The sequence below is a fragment of the Photinus pyralis genome, unplaced genomic scaffold (assembly GCF_008802855.1).
Source record: "Photinus pyralis isolate 1611_PpyrPB1 unplaced genomic scaffold, Ppyr1.3 Ppyr1.4_LG8, whole genome shotgun sequence".
Lineage (NCBI taxonomy): Eukaryota > Metazoa > Arthropoda > Insecta > Coleoptera > Lampyridae > Photinus > Photinus pyralis.
In genome coordinates, this window is record NW_022170819.1 from 2,964,529 (window position 1) to 2,991,058 (window position 26,530).

The 26,530-nt window shown below is 37.4% G+C and overlaps 4 protein-coding genes across 4 annotated transcripts; 3 read left to right on the forward strand and 1 right to left on the reverse strand.

The window, feature by feature from the left end:
* Positions 1 to 214: 214 nt before the first annotated feature.
* Positions 215 to 25,571, reverse strand: LOC116177920 (adenylosuccinate lyase-like). The gene is made up of 3 exons (XM_031497099.1): positions 25,325 to 25,571; positions 1,485 to 1,780; positions 215 to 1,286 (listed from the first exon to the last, which is right to left on the reverse strand). The coding sequence occupies exons 1-3, from the start codon at positions 25,463 to 25,465 to the stop codon at positions 275 to 277; spliced, it is 1,449 nt and encodes a 482-aa protein (XP_031352959.1). The 5' UTR covers positions 25,466 to 25,571; the 3' UTR covers positions 215 to 274.
* LOC116177924 (protein snakeskin) lies at positions 7,708 to 9,168 on the forward strand. The gene is made up of 4 exons (XM_031497105.1): positions 7,708 to 7,863; positions 8,387 to 8,583; positions 8,633 to 8,762; positions 8,819 to 9,168. The coding sequence occupies exons 1-4, from the start codon at positions 7,813 to 7,815 to the stop codon at positions 8,915 to 8,917; spliced, it is 477 nt and encodes a 158-aa protein (XP_031352965.1). The 5' UTR covers positions 7,708 to 7,812; the 3' UTR covers positions 8,918 to 9,168.
* LOC116177923 lies at positions 12,579 to 13,406 on the forward strand. The gene is made up of 2 exons (XM_031497104.1): positions 12,579 to 12,839; positions 12,885 to 13,406. Exons 1-2 carry the CDS (start codon positions 12,714 to 12,716, stop codon positions 13,269 to 13,271), a joined length of 513 nt encoding a protein of 170 aa, XP_031352964.1. The 5' UTR covers positions 12,579 to 12,713; the 3' UTR covers positions 13,272 to 13,406.
* LOC116177921 lies at positions 20,575 to 22,052 on the forward strand. The gene is made up of 5 exons (XM_031497101.1): positions 20,575 to 20,665; positions 20,711 to 21,279; positions 21,324 to 21,526; positions 21,572 to 21,833; positions 21,879 to 22,052. The coding sequence occupies exons 1-5, from the start codon at positions 20,624 to 20,626 to the stop codon at positions 22,018 to 22,020; spliced, it is 1,218 nt and encodes a 405-aa protein (XP_031352961.1). The 5' UTR covers positions 20,575 to 20,623; the 3' UTR covers positions 22,021 to 22,052.
* Positions 25,572 to 26,530: the final 959 nt, after the last annotated feature.

Sequence of the window (26,530 nt, forward strand, 5' to 3'; positions counted from 1 at the left end):
CAGTTGTTTTAAAGGTCCGATTTCGCACGCATTCGAGTGTTCAAAACGGAGATTGTGATTCAGATAATAGAAAACGGCCAGGTAAGATCTACAGCGAAATAGCAAGGAAGTTAAATAAGTACTTGGGAGGGGACATGAGTGACAATTCGCAGGAATGTAGTGCTACACAGTGCATGGAAATACAGGGTCAGTTCAAGGAGGAGGACTTTCGTTATACAGTTGCAAAATTATTTATTTATTTATACAAGGTGTACATCTTTGGTCATATCGAATCTTAGATATTTAAGGAAGGTGCCTTCATAGACATCAACCTATCACTGTAACGCTCCAAAACCGGCCTGACCTCGTCCTCTAAAAATTCAACCACCTGCTCGTCAGCTCTCCCAATGAAAGTGTTGGCATCTAAAATCTTATCCAAATGGTTTAAAATCGGAGCAAAATACCCGTCGTTTTTGATGCGCTCGATCAAATCGTTATCCTTGCCGTGCTGTTTCACCTCGGCGGCGGCTTCTTGCGAAAGAACGCGAATTTTCTCGTGGCAAACCTGTCGATCGCCGCCCTCCTTGACCATTGCCATGATGATGTTCTCGGAGCACATGAATGGGAGCTCCTGGAGGATGTGGCGGTGTATGACTTTGGGGTAAACGACGAGGCCGGAGGTGATGTTGAGGGCTGTGAGTAGAATGGCGTCAGCACTTAGGAAAGCTTCGGCGAGGGTGATGCGCCTGTTGGCCGAATCGTCTAGGGTTCGTTCTAGCCATTGCACCGCGTGCGTGTTGGCGGCATTGGAGTACAAGGCCATGAGGTGGCGCGCTAACGCGCAGCACCGTTCCGAGCGCATCGGATTGCGTTTGTAGGGCATGGCGGAGCTTCCGATTTGCGTCTTCTCGAAGGGTTCCTCGATCTCTTTCTTATGCGCCAGCAGCCTTAGATCGCTGCACATTTTGTGCACGGTTGCCCCCAGGCTCGATAGCGCGGCTATTACTTCAATGTCAACTTTGCGCGAATAGGTTTGGCCCGTCACCGGGTACGTCTGCCTAAAACCGGAGAGTTCGGCGACGCGCTTGTCGAGCGCCTTGACTTTGGCGGAATTTTCGTTGAACAACTGCATGAAAGAGGCTTGCGTTCCGGTCGTGCCCTTGGTACCTCGAAATCTAAGGTCGTCTCTAGCGCGCGAGATTGCGCGTTCGTCCATAAGAAAGTCTGCAATCCATAAGGTGGCCCTTTTGCCAACGGTCGTCATCTGCGCCGGCTGGAGGTGTGTATATCCAAGTGTTGGAAGAGATCTGTACGTAAAAGTTATAACGATGGGGTAGCCCTACTAGACGTCTTCTAGTATAAAAACAGTCACGTCAATCACGCAGGTAGACGCCCACTGCAAAACTTGTGTCTTTTTTTTCACATGGGCTAGATTAAGATGAAAATATAATAGAATAATTGACAACGAGCTGCGTGATTGACGTCTAGTAAGTCATTACACTCACTTGTATTCCTCTGAAAATAATGAAAGATTCCTAATCACACCAGCGAGCCGTGTGAGCAGGATGTCCAAGCCGTCCTTTAAAATCATTAGGTCGGTATTGTCCCCTACAAAGCAGGAGGTTGCGCCAAGATGTATGATGGGGGCTGCTTTGGGGCAGAGCTTCGCGAAAACGTGAACGTGGGCCATTACATCGTGCCTAGTTAAGGCTTCTTCGGCAGCTGCAGCTTCAAAATCAACGTTGTTTATGTTTGATTCCATTTCGGCAATCTGGTCATCGGTGATATGAAGACCCAATTCCTAAAATAAAATCCATATGATAAGTATTTCTTAAAAAACGGTTTTTCGAAAAGAAATAAATGACAATTTGGATACCTGCTGGTCAAAATACATGGATGGACGGCTATAGAATTAATTCACGAAATGAACAAGTAGCGATTTTAATATCTACTTATCAGTTCGATCAATTGTTAATGTATTAACAAGGTAAACTAAAAAAAATCAATATTGTTGTACAAACAACGTAATGTACCTAGACGTTATTTTTGTCTAACCAAAAATAATGACGGGACATCCTGTATATGAGAATATTTCAATTTATTAAGTAAATCTGGGGATTATTTATGAATTAAGCACGGAATTACTTTCATTTGAATTTGTTTCTCAGTCTAGTGTTTTTAGAAATTGTAAAAACGTAATTTTTAAATATTTAAATTTTATCACTCTTGTAATTTATTCATTAGAAATAAGACATCGGATGATTGCATAAGGAGGAGGCGAAAATTAAACACTTATCTACAGAGAGAAGAGGCAGACTAAGAGATCCTTGTTCTGGTCTTGATAAGCTAAAGAAATATGCAATTGACAGAGATACATTATATGAAGAAGTCGTCGAAAATAAAAAAAATACGGCCTTTTGAGCTCAGAAGGACGCTTTCTGCCTTATCTGTAACAACAGAAACAAACACACAAGAGGCACAGTGCGCTGCACAAAAATGTTACGGTATAGCAATGTTTAACGTTTTCAAAGCAGACCAAATTTGCTATAATTTAAGCCCACATCCGTTTGTATAGGTGTAATAGATTCCGAGATAATGCTTTTCAAAGATTGTCAATTTTTCGAATTCAAAAATCTTTCACAATACTTTATGGGTGACGTTTCTATTCTGTTTTACACAGATGCCAAGAATGGGCGGTATTACGCTGAAAAATAAAACGAATAATGAATTTTGTAAGGTGGTAGTTTCTGTTGCCAACTAAACTGTCGAACAATCATTAGCTGATAATGTCAAAGATCCAAGTGATTTAGTTCTGTTCAGTTCAGTGCTGTATATTTTTACTTTACAATAATTTGATGCCGTTTTTTATTTTCCCTGATTTTTTTCTGATCTAGAAATAGTGGAGGACGTATTGTGGAGAGATGTTACACAAAATATTGACAATCCAGCCACAAACCTTTCAAGTGAGGAAATGGACGATGCTCAACCGTGCTCGTCCAAGAAGGGAAAATATACTTCGATGGAAGTCAAACAAAATTTCTTTTTATAAAATGACTGTTTTGAAGTTTAATTAAGAATATCATTTACACCTCTCGTTTTCTTTTATAAAATTACAGAACAACAAAATAGTGCTAACAATTTTCGACTTTGAAAAAATCGATAAACTTTGAAAAACATTATCTCGTAAACTATTACGTCTATAGAAACGGTTGTAGCCTCAAATTGTAAACAATTTAGTCTACTTTCAAAACGTATTCATTAGTTATTGGCGAAAAACTGGTCCTTCAGGGTTAAAATCGTCAAAATCTGAACAGAAAACGAAAATTCCTCGTTAGTGTATTTGACTATGTTGCGTTCGCCGCTCGAGGTCGAAAACTTGAATTATACATTGGGTTAACAACATAAGCAATCCCACAAAAAATCAGAACTACCGGATTTGACGCATGGTCTGATGTATATAGTTACTGGACTACACATTCTATAAGAAAATTTTTTTTCCGGGTCGATCTGAGACAATTTTTTTTTCGGGCTCAAAAAAAGGCAGTGTATAACCTTCCTTTTTTACCAAAAATCGACTGCACCAAAATTTCTCGGGAAAACACTTTTTCTTATTAATTTTGGTGCGTAGAATCCAAAACAATTCGTACTTTTTCGATCAGACTTCTCAATCAAAAGTTATAGACTAGAAACCAATTTCGAAAGAAAATTCAAAGGGCTGTAACTTTTGAACTAGTAGCCCAATCTTGGAACTGTTTGAAATTATGGATTCTACAGGCCACATTCTATAAGAAAATTTTTTTCCGGGTCGATCTGAGACAATTTTTTTTTCGGGGCTCAAAAAAAGGCAGTGTATAACCTTCCTTTTTTACCAAAAATCGACTGCACCAAAATTTCTCGGGAAAACACTTTTTCTTATTAATTTTGGTGCGTAGAATCCAAAACAATTCGTACTTTTTCGATCAGACTTCTCAATCAAAAGTTATAGACTTAGAAACCAATTTCGAAAGAAAAATTCAAAGGGCTGTAACTTTTGAACTAGTAGCCCAATCTTGGAACTGTTTGAAATTATGGATTCTACAGGCCACATTCTATTAGAAAAATTTTTTTCCGGGTCGATCTGAGACAATTTTTTCTGAGGGCCTCAAAAAAAGGCAGTGTAATACCTTCCTTTTTACCAAAAATCGACTGCTCCAAAATTTCTCGGGAAAAACACTTTTTCTTATTAATTTTGGTGCGTAGAATCCAAAACAATTCGTACTTTTTCGATCAGACTTCTCAATCAAAAGTTATAGACTAGAAACCAATTTCGAAAGAAAATTCAAAGGGCTGTAACTTTTGAACTAGTAGCCCAATCTTGGAACTGTTTGAAATTATGGATTCTACAGGCCACATTCTATAAGAAAATTTTTTTTCCGGGTCGATCTGAGACAATTTTTTTTTCGGGGCTCAAAAAAAGGCAGTGTATAACCTTCCTTTTTTACCAAAAATCGACTGCACCAAAATTTCTCGGGAAAACACTTTTTCTTATTAATTTTGGTGCGTAGAATCCAAAACAATTCGTACTTTTTCGATCAGACTTCTCAATCAAAAGTTATAGACTAGAAACCAATTTCGAAAGAAAATTCAAAGGGCTGTAACTTTTGAACTAGTAGCCCAATCTTGGAACTGTTTGAAATTATGGATTCTACAGGCCACATTCTATTAGAAAATTTTTTTTCCGGGTCGATCTGAGACAATTTTCTTTTTCGGGGCTCAAAAAAAGGCAGTGTATAACCTTCCTTTTTTACCAAAAATCGACTGCACCAAAATTTCTGGGAAAACACTTTTTCTTATTAATTTTGGTGCGTAGAATCCAAAACAATTCGTACTTTTTCGATCAGACTTCTCAATCAAAAGTTATAGACTAGAAACCAATTTCGAAAGAAAATTCAAAGGGCTGTAACTTTTGAACTAGTAGCCCAATCTTGAAACTGTTTGAAATTATGGATTCTACAGGCCACATTCTATTAGAAAATTTTTTTTCCGGGTCGATCCGAGACAATTTCTTTTTCGAGGCTCAAAAAAAGGCAGTGTATAACCTTCCTTTTTTCCAAAAATCGACTGCACCAAAATTTCTCGGGAAAACACTTTTTCTTATTAATTTTGGCGCGTAGAATCCAAAACAATCCGTACTTTTTCGATCGGACTTCTCAATCAAAAGTTATCGACTAGAAACCAATTTCGAAATAAAATTCAAAGGGCTGTAACTTTTGAACTGGTAAATCTTGGAACTGTTTGAAATTATGGATTCTTAGTAAGGGAATTCCTACACAAATTCTAGGAGGGTTTCGGAGCAGATACCAGAAAAATTAAATAGATTTCAAAAAGGATTGTTTACGATTGTATTCTTTTTTAAGATGTCCATATTTGGTTTATAGGAAATTCTAAAATTTTACTAAATGCGGTCAAGAATGGCCCTTTAGAATTAGAAAAACTTAAATCATACAAAATTAATTCATTTTGAGTAATGGAGACTTTGTAAAGTTGGTTCCGAAAAACGTTTTGAAAATTCTCGTTTCTAAGAGGATTCGTCAAAAGGTTTTTAAGAAGATTTTTTGTAACATTTTTAGAAAGATAATCTACAAAAGAGATTTTTAATATTTGTAACAAGTCTCTTAAGATTTTAAAGAATGTGTCCGAAACCCATTATTGCAACTTTTAGTCAAATTTCTAGGCAGGTACCCACAATTACGTTATTCAGATACTTTCTTATAGAGAATTCGAATATGGCATCCCATTTCTTTCAAGATTATGGAGAAACACGTGGCAACTTTATTTTTCTTATGGACACCATTTTGGATTTTGACATTTTGAGATTACGTCTTTTTAGCGTAACACAACGAAGTTGAGGTAAAGCTTATGTGCTCGTGTTTCCGTCCGTCCGTCCGTCCGTCCGTCCGTTCCATCGAGATCTCGGACCCTGAGTCACCTAGAGACTTCGGGTTTTCGCTAATTGATAGCTGTTATGGTCTATATTTGCCCAATTCGATCAGTTTCATTTAACTCCATATTTTGCGCAGACTGCGCAATGCCAACTTTCATATTTATGGGGATATTTCTTTTAAATTTTAACCACAGACGCTTCTAGTAAAGATAAACATTTCGCGCATAGTAAAAATTATGTGGGCATGCGCAGTGACTGCGCAATGCCAACTTTCTTATTTATGGAGATATTGCTTTGACATTTTAACCACAGACGCTTCTAGTAAAGGCAAACATTTCGCACATAGTAAAAATAATGTGTGGGCATGCGCAGTGATGTGTGGGCATACTGCGCAATGCCAAATTTCTTATTTATGGAGATATTTCTTTGAAATTTTAACCACAGGCGCTTCTAGTAAAGGTAAACATTTTGCACATAGTAAAAATTATGTGGGCATACGCAGTGACTGCACAGGCTGCTCATAGCCAACTTTCTTATGTATGGTAATATTTCTTTGAAACTTTATTTTACTTATTTAACTCCTCTCTTTCTCTGAACGTGGACGTGCTTCAATATGCAGATTCGACATTTTGTGTGCTTTTGGTGACGATGCGTCGTTTCAATACTTTGTGTTACGCGGCAATACCCACGAGTGGGTTTTGGAACATTTTTTTTCTTTACAACGATGGTGATTTGGTATCACATTTTTCCTAAAAATACAATTTTTCATTTTTTGTGAAGAGTGCTTTGGAAAAACAAAACGTTATCTTTTGTGGTAGTGTCATCGCCATTTACGTTTGTGTTTTCTTTACAAAAATGCCTTGTAGGTATTTAGTTTTAATTGGAATTATAATTTTCTTGCAAAACCAAGGTTTAATTCTGTTCAGTTGAAAATCCAATTTTCTAAGCACAACTAGTTCCATGCCAATGCCGCAACAGTACAGATGGATCAAATGTCAAAATTTGATTCGAAACAAGAGGCCGTTTTGTTTATCCAAAGCACTCTTCGGAAAAAATGAGTAATTGAATTTTTTGAAAAATCTGATATTGAAACATCATGTATGATACATCGTTGTAAAAAGAAAAAAAGACATAATCTCAAAATATCAAAATAACACAATTGTAAATGATGAGTAATGGGCAAATACAGACCATAGCAGCTATCAATGAAAATCTGAAGTCTCTAGATGGCCCAGGGGCCGAGATCTCGATGGAACAGACCGACAGACAGACAGACTACGGAAAAGCGAGTACATAAGCGTTACCTCAACTTCGTTCTAATAAATAAAGTTGGCACGTCTTTCTCCGTCATCTTGAAAATAATTAAAACCGAGATGCCATATTCGAATTCTCCAAAAAAACAGTGTCTGAATAATGTAAATGTTTTTGTTTTTCTGCGATATTTTCAAAACTATCGAAGATGTTTTAATTTCATTTCGGATTATTATTCAGCACGAAAATTCGCAACTGCCCTTTTTATCTCTTAAGATAAGCGAGATTCCAATAGTAGCACTCGAAAAATGGACACCCTGTAAGTATGTCACTTTTAGGTCGGTTTTCTTTTTTACCTTTAAACTAGTAGCTGTCCTGATGATGACAGCTTTGCTGCCGAAACGAAATTTCCATTGTGGTTTCCTGGCATTTTCGTAATGACTCAGAAAACTATTAGACCAAATGAAGTAGTAGTGATGCATGATAACGTACCTATTTTTTAAATATAGATATGAATTATAAAGTAAACATACCAACGATATGACTATCAGTTTTATCACACAAAGATAAACCGACATACATACCAAAAATACAGGTGCGAATACACCTTCAGTAAATCATCGAGCAAAAACATCTCGTTTGTGCGGTAGTGAGCAAAAATGACGAATATTGCTACTGTGGGTAGTGTCGTACTCAAAATTGTGAAACTGGTAAGTTGAGCTTCTGCTATTACGAAAAGCTAGTTTAGGAATGTGGCTTTTTAACCCATCAACATGCTTGGAGTACTTTTGAGCTCAATGAGAACGGCGCCCTCAATGATAGGGTTGACAATTGTTTTTTTCTGGGATGACTATTGAACGAAAATTCGATAGGCTATGAAATTACATACGTTATCAGCTCTGATTCAGTGTGCCACTCCTTGAAATGGAATTTGTCTACATTGGAAACTATGTTTCAATAGTATTTCAGACCTAATTTTGACAGTATTGGAGTTTCAGGCAGAAATTGACGTTCTCGTTTAAGTATTTGAGGTCACTAGTCTTGGGAAGCGCAATTCTCAGTTTTATTGATGTTGTTCATAGATAACAATTCATTTCGTGATTCATTCGGTTCAGTTTACTCTCTAGCCTTTGATAGTGCTAAATCACAAGGTTTTGAATGAAGACCTTTTTAAAATCCAAGGCTTCAAGCCCTTTTCATAGTCAACGAATTTTAATTGAAATTGTTTTGCAGGTTTTGAATCTAATAATACTGATTCTGTACCGAACCGGCAACAATGGCCAATTCCTGGGAGTCGGAGGAACGTGGAATTTAAACGAAGAAAAAAACCCGGACACTGAAATCATAGCGTCGGGCGTATTTGTCGGATTCTTCATTTACACGACCGTATCCCTGGTTAGTCTCTGTTTCGCAACGGCCGATCACAAATAGTAAGTACCCAAAATTACCCTACCCCCTCTCCAATTTACGTCCCCCAAGCACTTTCACAGACATTGTCATGAACTTCTTGGGAATCTTCCTGTGGCTCGCCGTCGGCGCCACCGCGTTGCATTACTGGGAGGGATACCAAAGCGAACACAAGTATCGGTACACGTCGTCCGAGCAACAGGTACCATTTCGGTTTTTGACACCCAAAAAAAAAAAACTAATCCGAACGTATTTTAGGTTGGCCTGGCCGTGGGATCGCTTTGCGTCCTATCGGGAGCGACGTATCTTCTAGACACGGTACTGGCGGTACTTCATTTCATTAGAAGCAAGATGTAGTTGTCACTATTGCACTCGTATGTTCCTCATAATCGTAAATCAGTTACACTTACATTACAATTATGCACTTAGATTTAGAATACTTTTTTTGTAATATTTCCTCTAGAATATTTAAAATATTTTTAATAAATGAGTTGTGACTATTTAGGAAAGAGAATGGACCTCTGATTCTAACATAGTCCGGCGTGTTAGTACAAAAACAAAATGTAGTTTGGCGACGTTTTACTTAATTAAATCCCTTAGACAACTCACAACTATCATTTATATTCACTCCTGTTACAGTACCCCCTACATGTTTTTCCGTTCGTCCGCCGTCAAATTTTTTTATGTTAATGTTAAATTAGAGTTAATTAATTTAAATATTAGATTACTCATTACTCTGCTTTTGCATGGTCTTGTTCAAATATTTATGAGCAGCAAGTTCTACGGTACCTACCCTTAAAATATCAATTTTGCTTCAGCTTCAAAGACACGCATTGAGGACGGGCCCCGAGTTAAGGGGCCGCGGCAAAAATGTACAAAGGATTTAATTCGTTTACACAAAATTCTGAAAAAAAATGACTCCTTCAATCGTATGTTTCTTTTAATTATTTACATATTTTCCGTTACTAAAGGAAGCGATAAAACGTAAAACAAATGTTTTATTTACGAAGGGTCATTCACCTGCTTTTTTTACAGTTTACAATTACAGTCCGAAGAAAATTCATTGTTCACGGAGGGTAAATATAGGTGAAAAATCTGGAGCAATATCTGCAATTTACAAAAATTAACAATCCGAGGAAGTAACCCTTGAATTTGAATAATTTAAATCTGACTTTAATCTAATACAAGATTTGATATACTCAAATCAGATTTAAAGACAACTCCACTCCTTTCCCATTTGTGAAAAATAACAATCCGAAGTCTCTTACATAAAGTAAATGAAATAGTTTGTTAATTAGCGGGACCTTCTCCAATCCAGCAGGTATCTGGAGGTCCTGGATACGGTAACCTTAGATTGAAGTTGTATTTAGAGATGAATTCCGCTAAGTAATTTAAACACTCCAGCATTTACCTTTGCATGGACGAAACAGTTAAAGAAAATTTAAAATATAAATAAAATAAAAATAAAAATACATATAAAATATATAAATAATAAAAATAAAATAATATATCTAAAAAAAATAAATAAATATAAATTATTATATTATGGGAGCTTTCAACAATTCTTTCAAGCTAGAAGAGATTTTTTATTTACTTTGAATATTGTCATTGAAATTATTTGTGAAATGCGTTTTAAATTAAAATAAATAAATAATAATAAATAAATAAAAATGCTGATTCATACACAAGGGATTGAAGTCGCGAATCAAACTAAACGTGTTGAAACATCGAAGGAACCGGCCAATATTAAACAAATTAAAATAAGGATAACATTTAAAGGGAAACAATTAAATAACAAACAAATTCAAGGGTTAACTACCCCTAGTTACAAAAGCTGAAGTTAATACAAGTCACAATAAAACGAAGAGTTTACAATGAACCTGTGAACCAATGAATTACAAACTGCAAAATCAGTCGTGCGCATATATTATGAAGCACCCGGTATATTAAAAAAAAATAACATAACAGGGAGATATCTTGCAAAAACAAATTAAACAATTTATTTTTTAATTGCACGGTTGGCACGGATAAAAGATTTTCCTCTCCGGACATGGAAATTCGGACACCCTGTACAGTATACAGGGTGTTTCATAATTAAATGTCAAAATTTAAGGGGGCGATTTTTGGGTCCATTTTAAAAGGAACACTGCATATGAACCTATATCTGTAATAGCACTTTAGATATTTTAATGAAATTTGGCATGTATGTACTATGTATACAGAGGCATTTTTAAACGTACCGCATTTTTTTAATTTCCAGTAGTGGCGTCCGTACGGAATTTCATATTGTCTTATTAACGATATTGTCATGATCATGCAAAGAAACCTTCCTTTTTTACCAAAAATCGACTGCACCAAAATTTCTCGGGAAAACACTTTTTCTTATTAATTTTGGTACGTAGAATCCAAAACAATTCGTACTTTTTCGATTAGACTTCTCAATCAAAAGTTATAGACTAGAAACCAATTCCGAAAAAAAATTCAAAGGGCTGTAACTTTTGAAATAGTAACCCAATCTTGGAACTGTTTGAAATTATGGATTCTACAGGCCACATTCTATAAGAAAATTTTTTTCCGGGCCGATCTGAAACAATTTTTATTTCGGGGTTCAAAAAAAGGCAGTGTTTAACCTTCCTTTTTTACCAAAAATCGACTGCACCAAAATATCTCGGGAAAACAATTTTTCTTATTAATTTTGGTGCGTAGAATCCAAAACAATTCGTACTTTTTCGATTAGACTTCTGAATCAAAAGTTATAGACTAGAAACCAATTTCGAAAGAAAATTCAAAGGGCTGTAACTTTTGAAATAGTGGCCCAATCTTGGAACTGTTCGAAATTATGGAATCTACAGGCCACATTCTATAAGAAATTTTTTTTCCGGGTCGATCTGAGACAATTTTTTTTCGGGACTCAAAAAGGAACACTGCATATGGAACCTATATCTGTAATACCACTTTAGATATTTTATAGATAGATGTACTAGGCATTTTTAGACGTACCGCATTTTTTTAATTTCCAGCAGTGGCGTCCGTACGGAATTTCATATTAACTATATTGTCATGATCATGCAAAGAAACGGTTTTTATTTTTTTAAGCGAAAACCGTGCGCCGGATTGAAAAAAACAAAGGGATCAAATTTGCTTAGAAACGATTGGGGATTTCAAGAATAATTTTTATTTTCAGAGAAATCAGTGGCGTACCATCAATGTCTGCCAAAATAGGCATGTCAAATTCCACACGAACGCCACTGGTGGAAATTAAAAAAATTTGGTACGTAAAAAAATGCCTCTGGATCCATAGTACATACATACCAAATTTCATTAAAATATCTAAAGTGTTATTACAGATATTAATAACAAATGATTTATTTTTGAAAACTACCACCCTTATTACTCACCCTTAAATATTGACATTCAATTATGAAACACCCTGTATATTGTTCGTAATCATGACACAGATAAAAAGAATTTAAAATCTTCCTCCCAGCTGTCAAGAAAACATGTTTTGCTGTTTTCCCAACGAAATTCGTGACGAAGTTTTTTACTAGCTATGAAACAAGAGAGATTAACACACATTAGGTCTCGTTGCGTACCCCACAAGATTTGAATCATTGAAAATTTGAGGGTCATTATTGATTGGGAATTTCTGGGCACCACCGACGGATAGTCCCAGCTTTCCAACTACACCTACACCTACAGTCCAATCCAGTAGATTTCCAAAGATCTCCACCCCTTGGTTTCAAAATTTATAAGTAAAAAATTGCAAAAGCGATTATTTGACTTTCAATTTTGCGCGACGAAAACACAATTTAAATAAATTGATAATGCAAGTTTGGTCTAATAATGAGTAATAGAATCGTGCAGGAAACTCATCATCTGCATATTTGACGAATTTTAAATTCAGTACCTACACCTATTAGATTAATAAGTGAATCATATACCATTTATTAAAGAACAACAAAAACTTGCGTAGGCGCGTAATATTAATTAACTCCAACTAAGGGGTTAACTTTCTCAATTAAATCAGTCAAAGTGCAGCTTCTTCTCTTAACGTTTAGGTAGTAGGGCATCGGTGTTCGACGTAGACGCGACCAAAAGTTAATTAGTGAAAGTGGCTATCGGGGAGTCATATTACGACGTGCCCAAAAGAATCATGTCGGTCGATATCGAAAATGGAACGGAAGAGAGCGAGGAGCAGGAGAAGGAGCAGGAGGTCCGAAAGACTTGGAAGTCTCGGCTCGTTTACCATTGGCCCGTTGCGTTTAAAATATCGGAGCTGGTGAGTACCTCTTTGATTGGTCGGGAACTGATGTGCCCTTTTTAGATTTTGTCCGCGCTGTGTCTTGGTTTAATCTACGAGCCGGTGGATACGGTGGGAATGGGCAACACTCGTCTCCATCACATCGGGGTGATGTACACTGCGTACACTGGCTCCATGGTGATCATTTTTGGAATTCTTATCGGCCGCTGCTTACGAGACCAGCTGGGATACAGAACATCGTTTGTGTTTTCGTGCTCCAGTGCCGCCCTATTTTTAACAACGGGCGTACTTTTAACGGCCGACCGAGCGGAATTGACGAAGGACCACTTTTTCCATCCCTCCCGATATCTGCTCAACATGATGACGGCGGCTGTGGTGTTGACTTTTGTCAATTGCGTCGTGTTCGCCGCAGATGCCGTTGTCACCTTCATCAGGCGACAAGATTTTTAAGTTACCAACGTATTTAAGACTAGGTTAAGTTGTAAATTGATCACACGTTATCAGACAAATGCCGTCCAGTATATTTGTACAGAATCTTATTTAAAGCATTAACTGTATATAATCAATTAATACATAGCTACTAATGAATGAAGTTGTTTTATAACCGAGAGTTCCAAACAAAAGAGAGCTGCGAGGTGACTACAGAAGACCATTTCATACAAAAGCAAAATTTTGAGGTTTCAGGTCAAAAAGTTTTCCTTGTTTTGGACCATTGACTCTATTTTTGATTTCGGAAACCAATAAGAGCTTCCTGTCCATGTGAAAAGTGCTTTAAAAGCGTAGTAGAGGATGTATAAAGAAAGCGTATAAAGAGTGTGGAAAGGAGATGTAAAGAGGCGTGAAGGAAAATATTTTTCGCCCTAAGACTAGTAATTTTAGCGCATTTCCATCAGTACTTCTCGAAAGGCTATATGGACACTAGCAAAACACCAGCATTTTTTTGGTTAACGCATGCGCATACTTGATTTACACTATTACACTATATACGATATGTTTGTCTTTACTAGAGTCATCTATGGTAAAAATTTCAAGGAAATGTCTCCCTAAATACGAAAGTTGGCATTGGGAAGTCTGCGCATGCGCACATCTAATTTTTGCAATTTGCATTATGCCCCTCTTTACTAGAAACAGCTATAGTTAAAACTTCAAAAAATCTCTAGAAGTAATCAAGTTAACATTGCGCAATGCGCAGTCTAGACATGGGTACATTTGATTTTTGCTTCCATCAAATTTGAAAGAAATAATTAGCAATGCGCAGTGAGCAACGTACATCTGATTTTGACAATATGCGTTATGTTTGTCTTTACTAGCAGAATCTTCGGTTAAAATTTCAAAAACGAATATCAAGATTTTTCTTGGCTCAGGTGCCAGACCTATAAGCTACGGAATGCAAAAATAACGAACTAAATATCTTCAAAAATTGTAGGAGTAGTTAAGGCCTCGGACGGACGGAGAAAATGGCCACAGTAGCGCCTTGAAACATGAATTGGAAAATGTGCTAAAATGGCACCTGAGAATGAGGCGGGAAGACATGTAATTATAGAGGGACATCATGCGAAATCATATAAAAGGGGCGTAGGTGTGGTCAAAAAGACTATGAAAATGAACAAGCGTGAAAATAGTATGAAAGGAAGTGAAAGAGACGTGAAGAAACAAAGGTGATGAGAAAGGAAGCGCGAACAAAAGGTAAAAAAAAAGTGAGAATGAAAAACCCGTGAAGTATAGGTAAAGGAGTAGTGCAGCAAGGAAAGAAACGTAAAGGAGAAGTAATGAAGACGCCAATGTTGAAGTAAGTGTAAAGGAAGGATAAAGGGAAAGGCGCGAAAAAGAATAAAAGTTAAAAATTAACCGCATAGTAAATAAAGCGTATAGAGTGCATTAACGGTCCGAATAAAGGGTGAAGAAGGCCAGAAAACAACGGAAGGTCTGAAAGATTGAAGAGCAGAATTGGATTGGGTCACTGGGTCAACTGGGTTACCTGGGTCACTGAATTAAACTGGGTCGCTGGGTCACGTCATACTCTTTTCAGTTAGACCCAGTGACCCAGTTTGACCCAGTGACCCAACTTGACCCAGTTTGACCCAGCGACCAAATTCGACCCTGTAACCTAGTTTGATCGAAAAACGCAGTTAAGTCAGTGCCCTCGGTTCAAGTGTACAGATTTTGAAATAAATGAAATGCTGGTTTGTTGAAAATAATACTCGATTGCTTGACAACTGCCATTTCTGTGATGTTTGCTTTAATACTGCCGTAAAAAACTTTCCATGTCCCGAATTTTATTAGAATAATGTTATTTCTTTGCTTCAGGGCTTACCGGTTTGCTTACAGGTGTTCATTCACAATTAATTTTTTTCTACTAGTTAGCTTAATCCAAATAAATCTTTTCTCTAAATACTTTCATTGACTACTTGACTACAAACTATAAACAAATGCATTTGATTTTTTTAGGTATTAGTTCTCTTGAATGAAATTGGGCTACGTGCTTGTTGCCGAATATTATTGAGGAAGTTTTTTTTAAATTAAAAGTTTCTTGAAATTGTTTTGGATGATACCTAACAATAATTTAATTACTGGGTCACCGGATTCAACAAGGGGTCAACGGTTTAAACTGGGCCACCGGGTCAAGATGGGTCACTGAGTAAAGCTGGGTCAAGCTGGGTCACCGGGTCAAGCTGGGTAACTGGGTCAAGCTGGGTAACCGGGTCAACTGGGTCACCGGGTCACTGGGTCACCGGGTCAGTAAACTAACTGGGTCACTGGGTCACTCTATGCTTGACTCAGTCCAACTCTGTTGAAGAGAAGTGATTGAAGCGTGAAGGAAAGTAGCGCAAGGGAACAGTTAGTGAAAAAGACGTGAAAAGTGAATAAAGGAGAAGTGAAAATAATTAATGGAAGCGTAAAGGAGTTCTGAAAGAAGGAGAAGTTAAGATACGACTAATGGAAAAGGTTGAAGAAAATGGAAAGAAGCCTGAAGGAGTCGTGGAAAGGAGTAGTAGGTAAGGGAAGTGTAAAAGGCTAAAGGAGCGCGGCGAAAAGTTATATAAAGAAAAATGTGAAAAAAACAATGTAAAAGATTCGTAAAGAATGGCAGAAGCTTGACATAAGGAACGTAAAGCAGAAGTGAAAGATTTTGGCGTGGAAGAAAAAATATGGCGGTGTCAAGAAAAGGTGTAAACCCAGAATAATCAAAGTAAAACACGTTTTTGTAAATAAAAATTATGTGAAGAGGAAGAGAGCGCGACGGTGTTAGAAATTCGTAACGAAAAAACCTGAGTGCGTGAAGGGGTCAGAAGAATTAGAGACGAAAGCAAAAAGGCGGTGTAAAAAAGACACAAATTAAGATGAAAAATGAGGAGGAATGAAAATTGAGTGGTGGGGAAATAAAAAATGAATAGTGGAAGCTTGAAGGAGGCCTAGGCAAATGAAAAAGACGTGAGGAAATTGGAAGCGAAATGGACGAAAAATACGTAAAGAAGCTGCGTGAAGGAAATAAAAAGCGCTCGTGGAAAAAGCCAAAAAGAAGCGTTTTGGATGCTCGGAGAAGTGTAAAAGAGCATCACGAAGTGAAGAGTAAAGCATGGCGAGAGTAGCAAAAAGATTAAAAGAAAGATGTAACAGGATGAGGGATGACGATAAACTTGAATGATAGGAGTATAGAAAAGAAACGTAACGCGTAGAGTACGCTTGAAGGATACGTCAAAAAGCTTTTGGGTAATGAGAGGTGTAAAAGGAAAAGGCGTAGAGAAGTCGAATGAAAGTAAAAGCCGCAAGCACGAAAAACCGGTAACGAGAGGATAAGTACGCGTGAAGAAATGGTGGAAAAGACGTTTGGGGGGTGGGGGGGTCAAATAAGTGTAAAGAGAAGAGGTCCCAACGAAAGTGGTATGAAATAAAAGGAAGAAAAATTTGAAAAAAGAGAAAGTGACGAAAGGAAACGTGAAAGAGGGATGAAGAGAGACTGAAAGGAGGAGGGCTTTCAAATAATGAAGCGTATACAGAAGGAGAAGAGAGAAATGAAATGGGGATGGCAAACCTGTGATGTATGCGGAAAAAGGATCTATTAAAAAAAAGAGAAAACCTGAAATTCCAAAGGTAATTCACATACAGAAGGAGGGCCCAAATGGGGATTTTGGGATTTACTTGAGCGTCAGATTAAAGTAAGGTGGGTTGACTACGTGTTAAAAAGTGTGCGTTTCAATAATGGGAATGTCAAGAATAACACAAGTAACATAATCTCCCGATTTCCACACGCCCAAGTGGAACAAATCGTCAATAAAGTTAAGTGCTTTCTATCTCTTGATTTACAACTAGATTTCAGGGGGGCGTTTTAGGAAGGTATTCACAAAATCTTTAGGCATGTAGCTTAATGATTATTAAAAGATATTCAGAATGGGCCTTTAGAAGAAATCTTTAGAAAGTTTCCACGGTTCTTTTGCTATTCCCTAATTCTGCGCAAAGAGTTAGACCTGAAACTTCTCTCGGAGTATCCTTGAGAATGTAGTCAGTCGTCAGGTCGTCTAATTGTCAGCCATGACACATCCCTGGCAGGTGTCACACAATCAATCAAAATAAAAGTACCTAAATCCTGAACAACTTAATGCCGGATTATAGCGAAACGTTCAAGTCAATACGCGTATGGGAATTGGTAAGGTAAAAGCGCATCCTTTCAATACCTTCTCACCCCCGGTCTTTCAGATAGTATGCCTAATTTGCCTGGTGTTAAGTGCGGTGACTTTAAAAAATCTGCAGTTAAATGAGTCCCTGAAATTGTACCTAGTAATACTATCCGCAGTTTGCACCTGCTTAACATCCGCCGATCTAATCCTGACCCGGTGTCGCGAAATTCCGTGGACGTATGGGATTCCGCTGCTGCTACTCGCGTCCCTGATGTTTTTTCTCTGCGTCGGTTTCCATTTGTCGATAAGGAAAGTTGGCCCGTTCTTATACGAGTCGTCCTTAGTTGCGTACAGTTTAGCTGGATCACTTTTTTTATTCGACGTTATGGATACGATACGCAGAAACACAGTGGGAGGAAAAAGCTCACGTTATCCATATTTTTGATAAGTCTCACTGTAGGTATATTTTTAAAAAAACTTGTACAATTTGTGTTTTTTTAAGTTCTACAGTACCCATTATATCCTTTTATTATTACCGTGAAACTTTGTAGACCTTGAAATGCCGAAGACAGAGGCCGAAAACCGGAAATCAAAAGAGACGACATTTTTCATCAAAAATTGTAGTTTTTGAACATACGGTACCATTTAGGGTTGTAATTTTTCAGAATCTGAAGGTGTTTATGAAAGAATGCATATACAAAAATTGGGCACGAGCATTATACCTTTTTTAATTACGGGGCGATCCAAATCCAGTTGCCTATTATGTTTTGTGGTAGGTAATTGGAGAATTCCTACAGAAACTTCACACATCTACCCTTAAAATTAGAAGCAAGTAAGACAAATCTGCACATTTAGTGGAATTGTGATGAAATAGTCGTAAGCCTTGGAGGAATTAACAATCGTCCATATTCTGCGTATTTCAATTCTGTAGAGCATTGCTTTAATAAAATCGGTAGGTTAATCACCTACCGATGTGGATCATCCTCAGTTATCTTAATTGGGGGCATTTTATTACAGTTGCGAATTCGACATGGTGTTATTTTAACAGCATAGAAACTGCAAGGTAGCTTCTGCTGATCGTATGTGGGAATGAGTTTTTGCCTTGGTTCCGGTTTGATTTGGGGGGCGTAATTAATCGAACAAATTAAATATGTCCTCTCTCGTAAATCGGCAGGCATTTTGTAGGCGTTCATTAACTAACGGCAAATAGGAAGGGGGTAGTCTGGAAACCTTTTTCACTAATTCGGTGTAGGACTGCCAAAGGTGATTGCTGCGGAAATCCTTTGAATTGTTCGTTACGTTCAGCGTAAAATTATTATTTTTATTTTCGACTGGTTAGAAAAGCTGGCATTTAAGTCACCTTGCTGTTAGTAAAACCAAAGGAGATTGGCCGATCATTATCCGAAAACATGTTATGAATCAGTAATGTGAAAAAAATGGTTGTCGCGAAAACTTTTCTTTTGATAGTGGAAAAGTAAAAACTCGTACTAGTTTGGGATATAAACTCCTCGAATAAATTTCATACTGAGGGCAATTAGTACAAGAAAGATTATCCGACGGAGGGGTTCCAAATTGCAGGTCTGTTAACCTGCAAATCCGGACATCCAATTATCCGGATGCGCTGTCACGGTCCCCATATTTGTTTGTTTAAGTTTTATTCATATGCCCACGCATGTGTATTTTATTTATGCAGATTAAAATTATGTTTTTTGTTCCATTCATGAGAATTTGTTGTTTTTTAATTAAAAATTTTTTAACATAAAATAACGTTAGCCCACTATTCAGTAATCCGGACAATTCACTAATTCGGATTAAAGAGATTGATCTGTAACTTCAAATGCGCCTGGTATGAACTACAACACCGTAAACCCCTTTATGTTATAAGGAAATGACACACCACACACAGTGGCTATACCTATGGAATAAACAGTCCCAGGTAGAACGCACCATAGGGAAACGGTAATGTATTTTTTCGCGGAGGATCCACGAGATCTTTGAAATTAGCGTTCAACGTACTACTCCGATCTCTTTCTAGCATCAGGAAAACGCAATAACGTACGCTGAACGCTAACTGTAAATATACTCGTACATATCAAAGGCCTCGTTAATCCTTCGCGAAAATACATTAATTCTGTTTGAGTATGGTGCGTTCAATCTGGGACACACGATAATACAGAAACATGCAAGAATAGATATCTGCTATAATATACGTTATTCAAGACTCTTACAGTTTTCTTACTATGAATATCACATGGCGTGTTAGAAATTTCCTTGTGATTGGTGCAAATGCATGAACACTGTAAACAATACTCCAACTGCATTTTACTTACTGTGTGACTGTGTGTTGACTAAATTCCGAGAAAACAAAAAGGAATTCATTAGTGAATTTATTGAATTGTATAGATCTTTTCCTTGTCTTTGGAAAGTCAAGTTCAAAAAATATAGTGATAGAAATATGAAATCCCACGGGCAAATTAGACTGATCGTGGAAACGCATTCAGTTTAATTTGCGCAAATTAGCATGCACAAGTAAATTTGCACACATTGCATGAACGTAACACCCCACCTTTACCCTATAAAGATCCATTGTAGACTATAATTATAGTCAAATTGTACTGAATATTCCTGAAAATTCTAAAAACCGTTCAAAAACTTCGATACGAGCTTCGTAATCGCAGACAGGACAAAACATTGCGAAGTTTTAAGATTATAGTTCGGAAAACTACAAACAGAATTTTCCATGATTCTATGGCTTCTTGGAAGTCCGTTTAAAAATGCTTTGCTGTCATTGTTCTTTGAAAATACTAAAGACTTCCTGAGGAATCTCCATGCGTTTCATCCTGAAAAAAAAAACTCCTCTAGAAAAATGTCTAAGGCTTTTCAACATTCCTCTGACTATACCTTTTGAGATCAGAGACCATCGTCCGCAACCTGTGTAAGAGTTTTCAGTAAATCACGCCTTGGGAAAATTTTCCAAAGTCTTTAAAGGTTGCGAAAATGAATCATGTCATTAGTAGACAGATGGTTGCAAAAATGCATATCTAGGAGTGATAAGGAAGAGTTTTACTATAAGAAGAGTGGCTGTACCATCGTGGTACCATCTATTGGACTAAATTCAAATCATCTCAACTAATTGACGTATGTCGTCCAAACGTCACCCGACTAAGGAAGCTAACGACAAATTGAATGGAAAATCAGATTTACAACTCGACACAAATATGCGAATTTGTGAGTTAACGCCTGCCGTCCGCATTTCTCATCGTCCCTTTTCAGGTAGCGTGCGCAACCTGCTTCGGTTTATCTACCGGCACCATTCTTATGGGATACGTGGCATTACACGATCCCCTTAAGAGTACGGTGGTGGCACTGCCAGCGGCTTTTGGTGTGTTAACGTTAATTAATCTACTGGTATCAACGACAAACGAACCGCTCCTGTGGAAGTTCTGGACTCCAGTGGCGCTTCTCGCAGCTATGCTGTTTTACGTCTCCACCGGTTGTCTGGTATGGACGAACGTCGCTACCGGGTATTACGAATTACTTCTAATCGCCTATGGTTTCACCGGATCGGTCTTTTTATTCGACGTCGTCGACATGGCACGTTTGCAATGTTTCTACAAAGAAACCGTACCGCTCCAGCACCACGTGTCCCCCAAACTAAGCGACAAAAGCGTCCAAGTCCAAATTGAAACTGAAGACGTTAAATCGATAAGCGAACAACCCGAACATGTCGACGATAACAAATGCGCCCGTGGAGAGACGAGGAAATTTAACAGAAGGCCGACCCCCAGTCACGGTGGAACCTTCCACGTTTCCAAGAACATCGTCCCACTCTCGACGATGAGGTAAGTTTTAATCCGGCTCGACCATGACAAATCTGCCAATTAAGATCGGAAGACGAATCCGACCACTCGTGCGAGTGCCACCCCCGCTCGATCGCCGGACCCAGGCGAAGTTCGCAAGCCGGCGTAAGGCAGCCCCTAGCCACTTATCAACTGAAATGCGCGGACTGCGAGTGCCCGTGCAACACTGACGAGTACGTCTACGGCGGACAAAGGAAGAAACTGGCCGCAATTCAGAGGAGCACTTCAGGTGGCAAGGGAGGAAGACACGGGGATTTATTGCGCGTTATTGTAGGTAGTCGCAATAAGTACTCGGCGGGAAGCTGCCCAACTAGTAACAGTACTAGCGAACAACATTCTCCGGTAAGCGACAATGGCTGTGAATGTACAACGTCCAGTTTCGCCACAAACTACACTACGTCGTCAGTCGAAAGGACTATAGTTTTCCAAAGCTTTAATCCGAATTCTGGAAGTGTTTGGAGCAACTCGTGGGTTCCTGGTGCAGATCGACCGTGCCCTATACTTCCAGGATCCGTTGCGGATTGCACGCAGCCTACGTAAGTATTTAGTGCACGCTTCCGCCCCCAACAGTACCCTTTTAGAACGATCAACATCGAAAGGTGTATAACAATTAAACAAGCAGGTAGCTATGTGGTGTCTCCACAATTTAAAACTGGAACACTTACTAGAACTCTGCCAGTAAGCAGAATAGCGCGCAGAGGGACTCAGTGCACACAAATGTAGAGTGGAAATGACAACACGTGGATAGATTATTTAAGATGTAAGCGTTCAATTTACAATGCATTTGAAGCATAGTAAACAGTGTAAGGAAGTTCTATTTTTTATTATTCGCAACCTCCCTCCCTCCCTGTTTCCATATTTCTAATTTTGTTCGAAGAAATTTTAATATTCCTATAGGAATCGACCCATGAAAGTTATTCCCATGACACAGATTTTGTATTGTATTTTTTGATAATTCAAATCCACACGAAATCCGTCGAAACCAAACAAAGGATTTTTGGTTATTTTGTTTCATTGATTCGAAAATTGCATTTAATTTCAGCGATACTAATCCTTTGATTGGATTAACATTCATTCGAGTTCAATCAGAAGAGAGAAAGTCTACAGGGTGTAAACAAAGTCCTTAGGCAGTTGGTAGAATTAGCGGTTGTGTGAACTGTATAGCGACCCCATAATTAGTTCCGGAAATCGGTGCCGCCCGTCTAGGGTTTGGATTGGATTAGATTAGGGATCGACCGATACCGATCACCCCGCAATTGTATGAGTGTATCGGCCAAAATATTGGCCATTGGACGGCCGACTCATCGGTAACGGTCGATCCCTAGATTATATTCGGTTATCTTATATTATATTATAATATTAGAATTGCGAATTAACCATGAGGTCATTTTTTATCGTGGGATTTGTCAAATTTGCGGAAAATTCAGCGAGTGATATGATACATGATATGATGGTTTACCTGATTACTAGAAGGTATCTTGAAACAGTCGTTAATTATTCAGTAATTAATTATCTAGGGGCTGTTTCGGCAGATTTTTGGATTCATTCGCGTTAGAGCCAATGCATGGTCCTTAAAATCAGTTTTGAGTAAGAAACAAATTTGTTCTCTGAGAGATTTTCCGCGGGTAGTTAATCCGGTGAAATTTTAGAAGAGATTCGGTCGGGAATTACCAGGAAGTAATTACGGAATTGCGTTGAAAAATAATTTCCCTCGACCTTTGCTGGAATAAAAGTTTCCGTTTGCTTTCGGACACCAGTAAACCAATTTGTATTGCGTGTTGAAAACTAAAATTAGATAAGGTTAATTGTATAAAGGAAAGGGATAATCTCGGAGATAATAAACTGGCGCAGTTGGGTAGGCGAATTACCGTCGCGTAAAAAATTATTACCAGTGAAGGCCAAATCAATTAAATGTGCCAGTGTCATATTTTTCTTCGCTACAAAGGGACTATTGTTTACATTCAGTAGGTACTAAGTTATTCGAGCGCGTATGCACAATAACAAAAAAAAAGAAGATTGAACTTTGTCATCGTCACCTGCAGGACAGTTTTATACCTGGTTTTATATGAGGTTTAAAGGTTGCTTATCTTTAAGTAAAATCATCGTAAATTATGTGTGGTGGAAGCTGAGAATTATCAAAAAAAATTGAATCTGCGTTTCTTAAAGATATCAACCTCTGAAAAAATTTGTAGCTGTTTGTATTGCATGTATAACCGGTGATCCAAAAGAAGGAAGGATACCAAATTATTTCGTGCCCAAAGAATGCAAAAATAGAAGAAAAGAAAGACTAAAAAAGGTTTTCGTCCTAAGACGAGTAGCATTAGCGCATTTTCCATGCAGTGATCAGTACTTTCCAAAAGAATCGCCAAAAGACCATAGCTACATATATGCGCTGTTTTTATTTACTGGAAGCAATCATCTATGGTAAAAATGTCAAAAAAATGTCTCCCTAAACAAGACCGTTGGCAATGTTGCCATTGTGCAGTTTGCGCATGCGCACATCTGATTCTACAACATGCGATATGCTGGCTTTACTATTATAGAAGCATCTGTGGTTAAAATTTCGAAAAATTTTCAATAAATAAGAAAGTTCACATTGCGCAGTCTGCGGAACAGTCAAGGCCTCGGACGGACTGACGGACGGAGAAAGTGGCCATAATAGCGCCGTCCGATATTGGTTGGAAAATGCGTTAAAAAGTCGTGGCGTTATAGAAATGAACGAATAAGGTAGTTTGGAAGTTCGAACATCTGTCGGGGCGAATTTTCTGGAGAGGGTTTCTTCGGGGACGAGTTTTCTGAGGCGAAGAAAAGCTTGTTTGTCTTCTCCAAAGTAGAAATTTACCGGCGCGAATTTTTTAATCGCGATTTCCTTTGGAGAATATTCTGGAGGAGAATACTTCGGTGGTAGATTTACTAGGAAGTGTCCTAAGGCGCACATTTCTCGGGGGTTTTCGGGAGCGCAGAGCAAGTACATATTTGCATCGAATTTGACAGGGTATGGGGCGGTGCTATGGAGTGCGGGGGGTGCTCTGGAATGAAAAAAATTAACCGTGCCGGGAAATTGCTCACCAGAAAATTGTTAAACATTTATTAATTTCTTTACCAATTGTCAAGAGATATCGATACTAAAATATATGCCGAACGGTTTTTAAAAAAAAACTAAAACTCCTAATTAGAGACCTTACAATCAAAGTAGACTTTACCGTTTTTTTTTTATTATTTAAAATTGATTCTAAATTTGGAAAGTCAGCTTTTTGCCAAACGAATAGCAACAAATGTTATGTTTCATTATCGGCGAGATTATCGGTTACGTTTTTATTCACACTTCGTACCGCCTTTGGGAAATCTTGTTTTCTTTATATGGGGCATACCTAACGTTTAAAGAAAATAATAACATATATAAACTTGATAAACATATAAATAGGAGAGTTCTTTTATTTTATTTTTCGGACGATCAAATAATACACGATGTTTATCGTTTAATATCACTGAGATTTAGGAAACCGCAAAGACAAGATGCGTTTATTCTCGCGTTTATTATTGTCACGTTATTGTACAATTTTCTAAAAAAAAGTGCAAAATCATACTTTGCTATGAAAAAACTGAAGATCGCATAATTAAAATATTTCTTAGCTACCTGATGTCAATTTGTTTCACAGGAAACTATGATTTTTTTTTGGGATTTTTTTATTAAATACAGCAGCTAACTTTGAATTCCACCTACAAAAATAAAAAGTGCCATGAATAGTCTATCTTCATCATCCTTAATGAAAGGTGTCCAATTTATTGCAAAAAAAGAAACTATTTACTTATGTATTTTTAAATTCAACATTTATTCTCTTCAGAAATTTAAAAAAAAACTAGATAAATAATTGAGCATCGTAACTAATTCACTCGTTAACTCCAATCATTAGCAAATGGACTAGTTTTAGTTGGAACACCCTGTAGATGCCTCACCTGATCAAAGTGTATGCGAAACGAGAGAGAGCTCGCCATAAGAATAAAAATAGAAAAAAACGATTCTTACTTTTTGAGCCTTCGCCAAATTAACCCATAATTGTCTCCAAGTGGAAAATTTTCTTTGATCACTAAAATTATACTGCATCTCCTTACTCGCATATCTGGTGCTTAATGGCGATCGATAATTGCAAAATTCGCTCGTCTCCATTTTAACCGAAACACTTCCAAAGGCACGTTTATACGCGGGGAATTAAAATGCAAAGGTTTTTAAAATACTTTAACTTAACCTATAAATGCTATCATCAGCTGATTGTGACATAAGCGAAAGGTTAAAATAACATGCAACAGTGGCGTTACGTCACTGCTGTATTTTTAGGGTTTAGTAGCTTTCCTAGATTAGATTGTAGCTTCAGTAAAATAAAGATATTTCCATATTAAGAGAAGAAAATAAAATTAGTTCTATCATTTTGTGTACGATGTGTTGCCTACGCTCCTATCGGAACGATCAATAAATTTGCACCCTTTTGTTAGGGGAACTTCTCCCTTCTACCGCTCCTACTACTTTAACGGCATAGGCAGGTAAGAAACTTATGAAAACCATTCTCCCCTTTGATTATGAGTTTTATACTGATAACGATTTAATTTAAAACACTAATTAAAGTAGAACAAAATGCAAAATGTGTGCTCTTTATAGCCTAATTTAAGCTCATACATAACGTTGTTAATTTTTTTAAATTTATTCATGATCTGTCTAATTAAGTACATTTAATTAAAGTACTAATTCATATATAATTATTTAATACTCTATTAATTAACTGCTTGTTTTAATTGGTCGGAAGTTCGTATTACAAATTTATAATAAACAATTATTACGCAGTTGATTTTATTGTAAACTTACGTAATTTTTTTTAATTCGCCCCTAGACACGTACAGCAATGGTCTGTACCTTTTTTTTTATTTCTTTGTGAATCAAAGTATTTCTTATTAAATGCTATTATAAGTAATAGGATAACTTAAATTAAAAGGTATGTATACAGTGTGTCCTATTCACGTTGAGACTACGGTGTTTTTAAGCTGTTTTTAAAGATAATAAAGACTTGTAGTTTTCGTAAAACTTAATATGACAAACAGGATTGGCCTAGCTACGTTAGTTTCTGAGATACAGGGTGAAAACGAAAAGTTTGACTTTTTGGGACGTTATCATATCTAAAACTGCCTATTTTAGATATTTTTACGTAGTTTTTAAGATTTGATTTTTTTAATGCAACACCCT

Bases quoted from the DNA above. Each gene is read 5' to 3' on its own strand.
- LOC116177924 (XM_031497105.1), top strand. From the start codon at position 7,813: ATGACGAATATTGCTACTGTGGGTAGTGTCGTACTCAAAATTGTGAAA. The intron at 7,864-8,386 runs GTAAGTTGAGCT...ATTGTTTTGCAG, and splicing joins TACTCAAAATTGTGAAACTG to GTTTTGAATCTAATAATACT. The intron at 8,584-8,632 runs GTAAGTACCCAA...ACGTCCCCCAAG, and splicing joins GCAACGGCCGATCACAAATA to CACTTTCACAGACATTGTCA.
- LOC116177923 (XM_031497104.1), top strand. From the start codon at position 12,714: ATGTCGGTCGATATCGAAAATGGAACGGAAGAGAGCGAGGAGCAGGAG. The intron at 12,840-12,884 runs GTGAGTACCTCT...TGCCCTTTTTAG, and splicing joins CGTTTAAAATATCGGAGCTG to ATTTTGTCCGCGCTGTGTCT.
- LOC116177921 (XM_031497101.1), top strand. From the start codon at position 20,624: ATGGAAAATCAGATTTACAACTCGACACAAATATGCGAATTT. The intron at 21,280-21,323 runs GTAAGTTTTAAT...CTGCCAATTAAG, and splicing joins GTCCCACTCTCGACGATGAG to ATCGGAAGACGAATCCGACC. The intron at 21,834-21,878 runs GTAAGTATTTAG...GTACCCTTTTAG, and splicing joins GCGGATTGCACGCAGCCTAC to AACGATCAACATCGAAAGGT.
- LOC116177920 (XM_031497099.1), bottom strand. From the start codon at position 25,465: ATGGAGACGAGCGAATTTTGCAATTATCGATCGCCATTAAGCACCAGA. The intron at 1,781-25,324 runs GTAAGAATCGTT...ATTTTATTTTAG, and splicing joins ATTTGGCGAAGGCTCAAAAA to GAATTGGGTCTTCATATCAC. The intron at 1,287-1,484 runs GTGAGTGTAATG...TTTTACGTACAG, and splicing joins TTATTTTCAGAGGAATACAA to ATCTCTTCCAACACTTGGAT.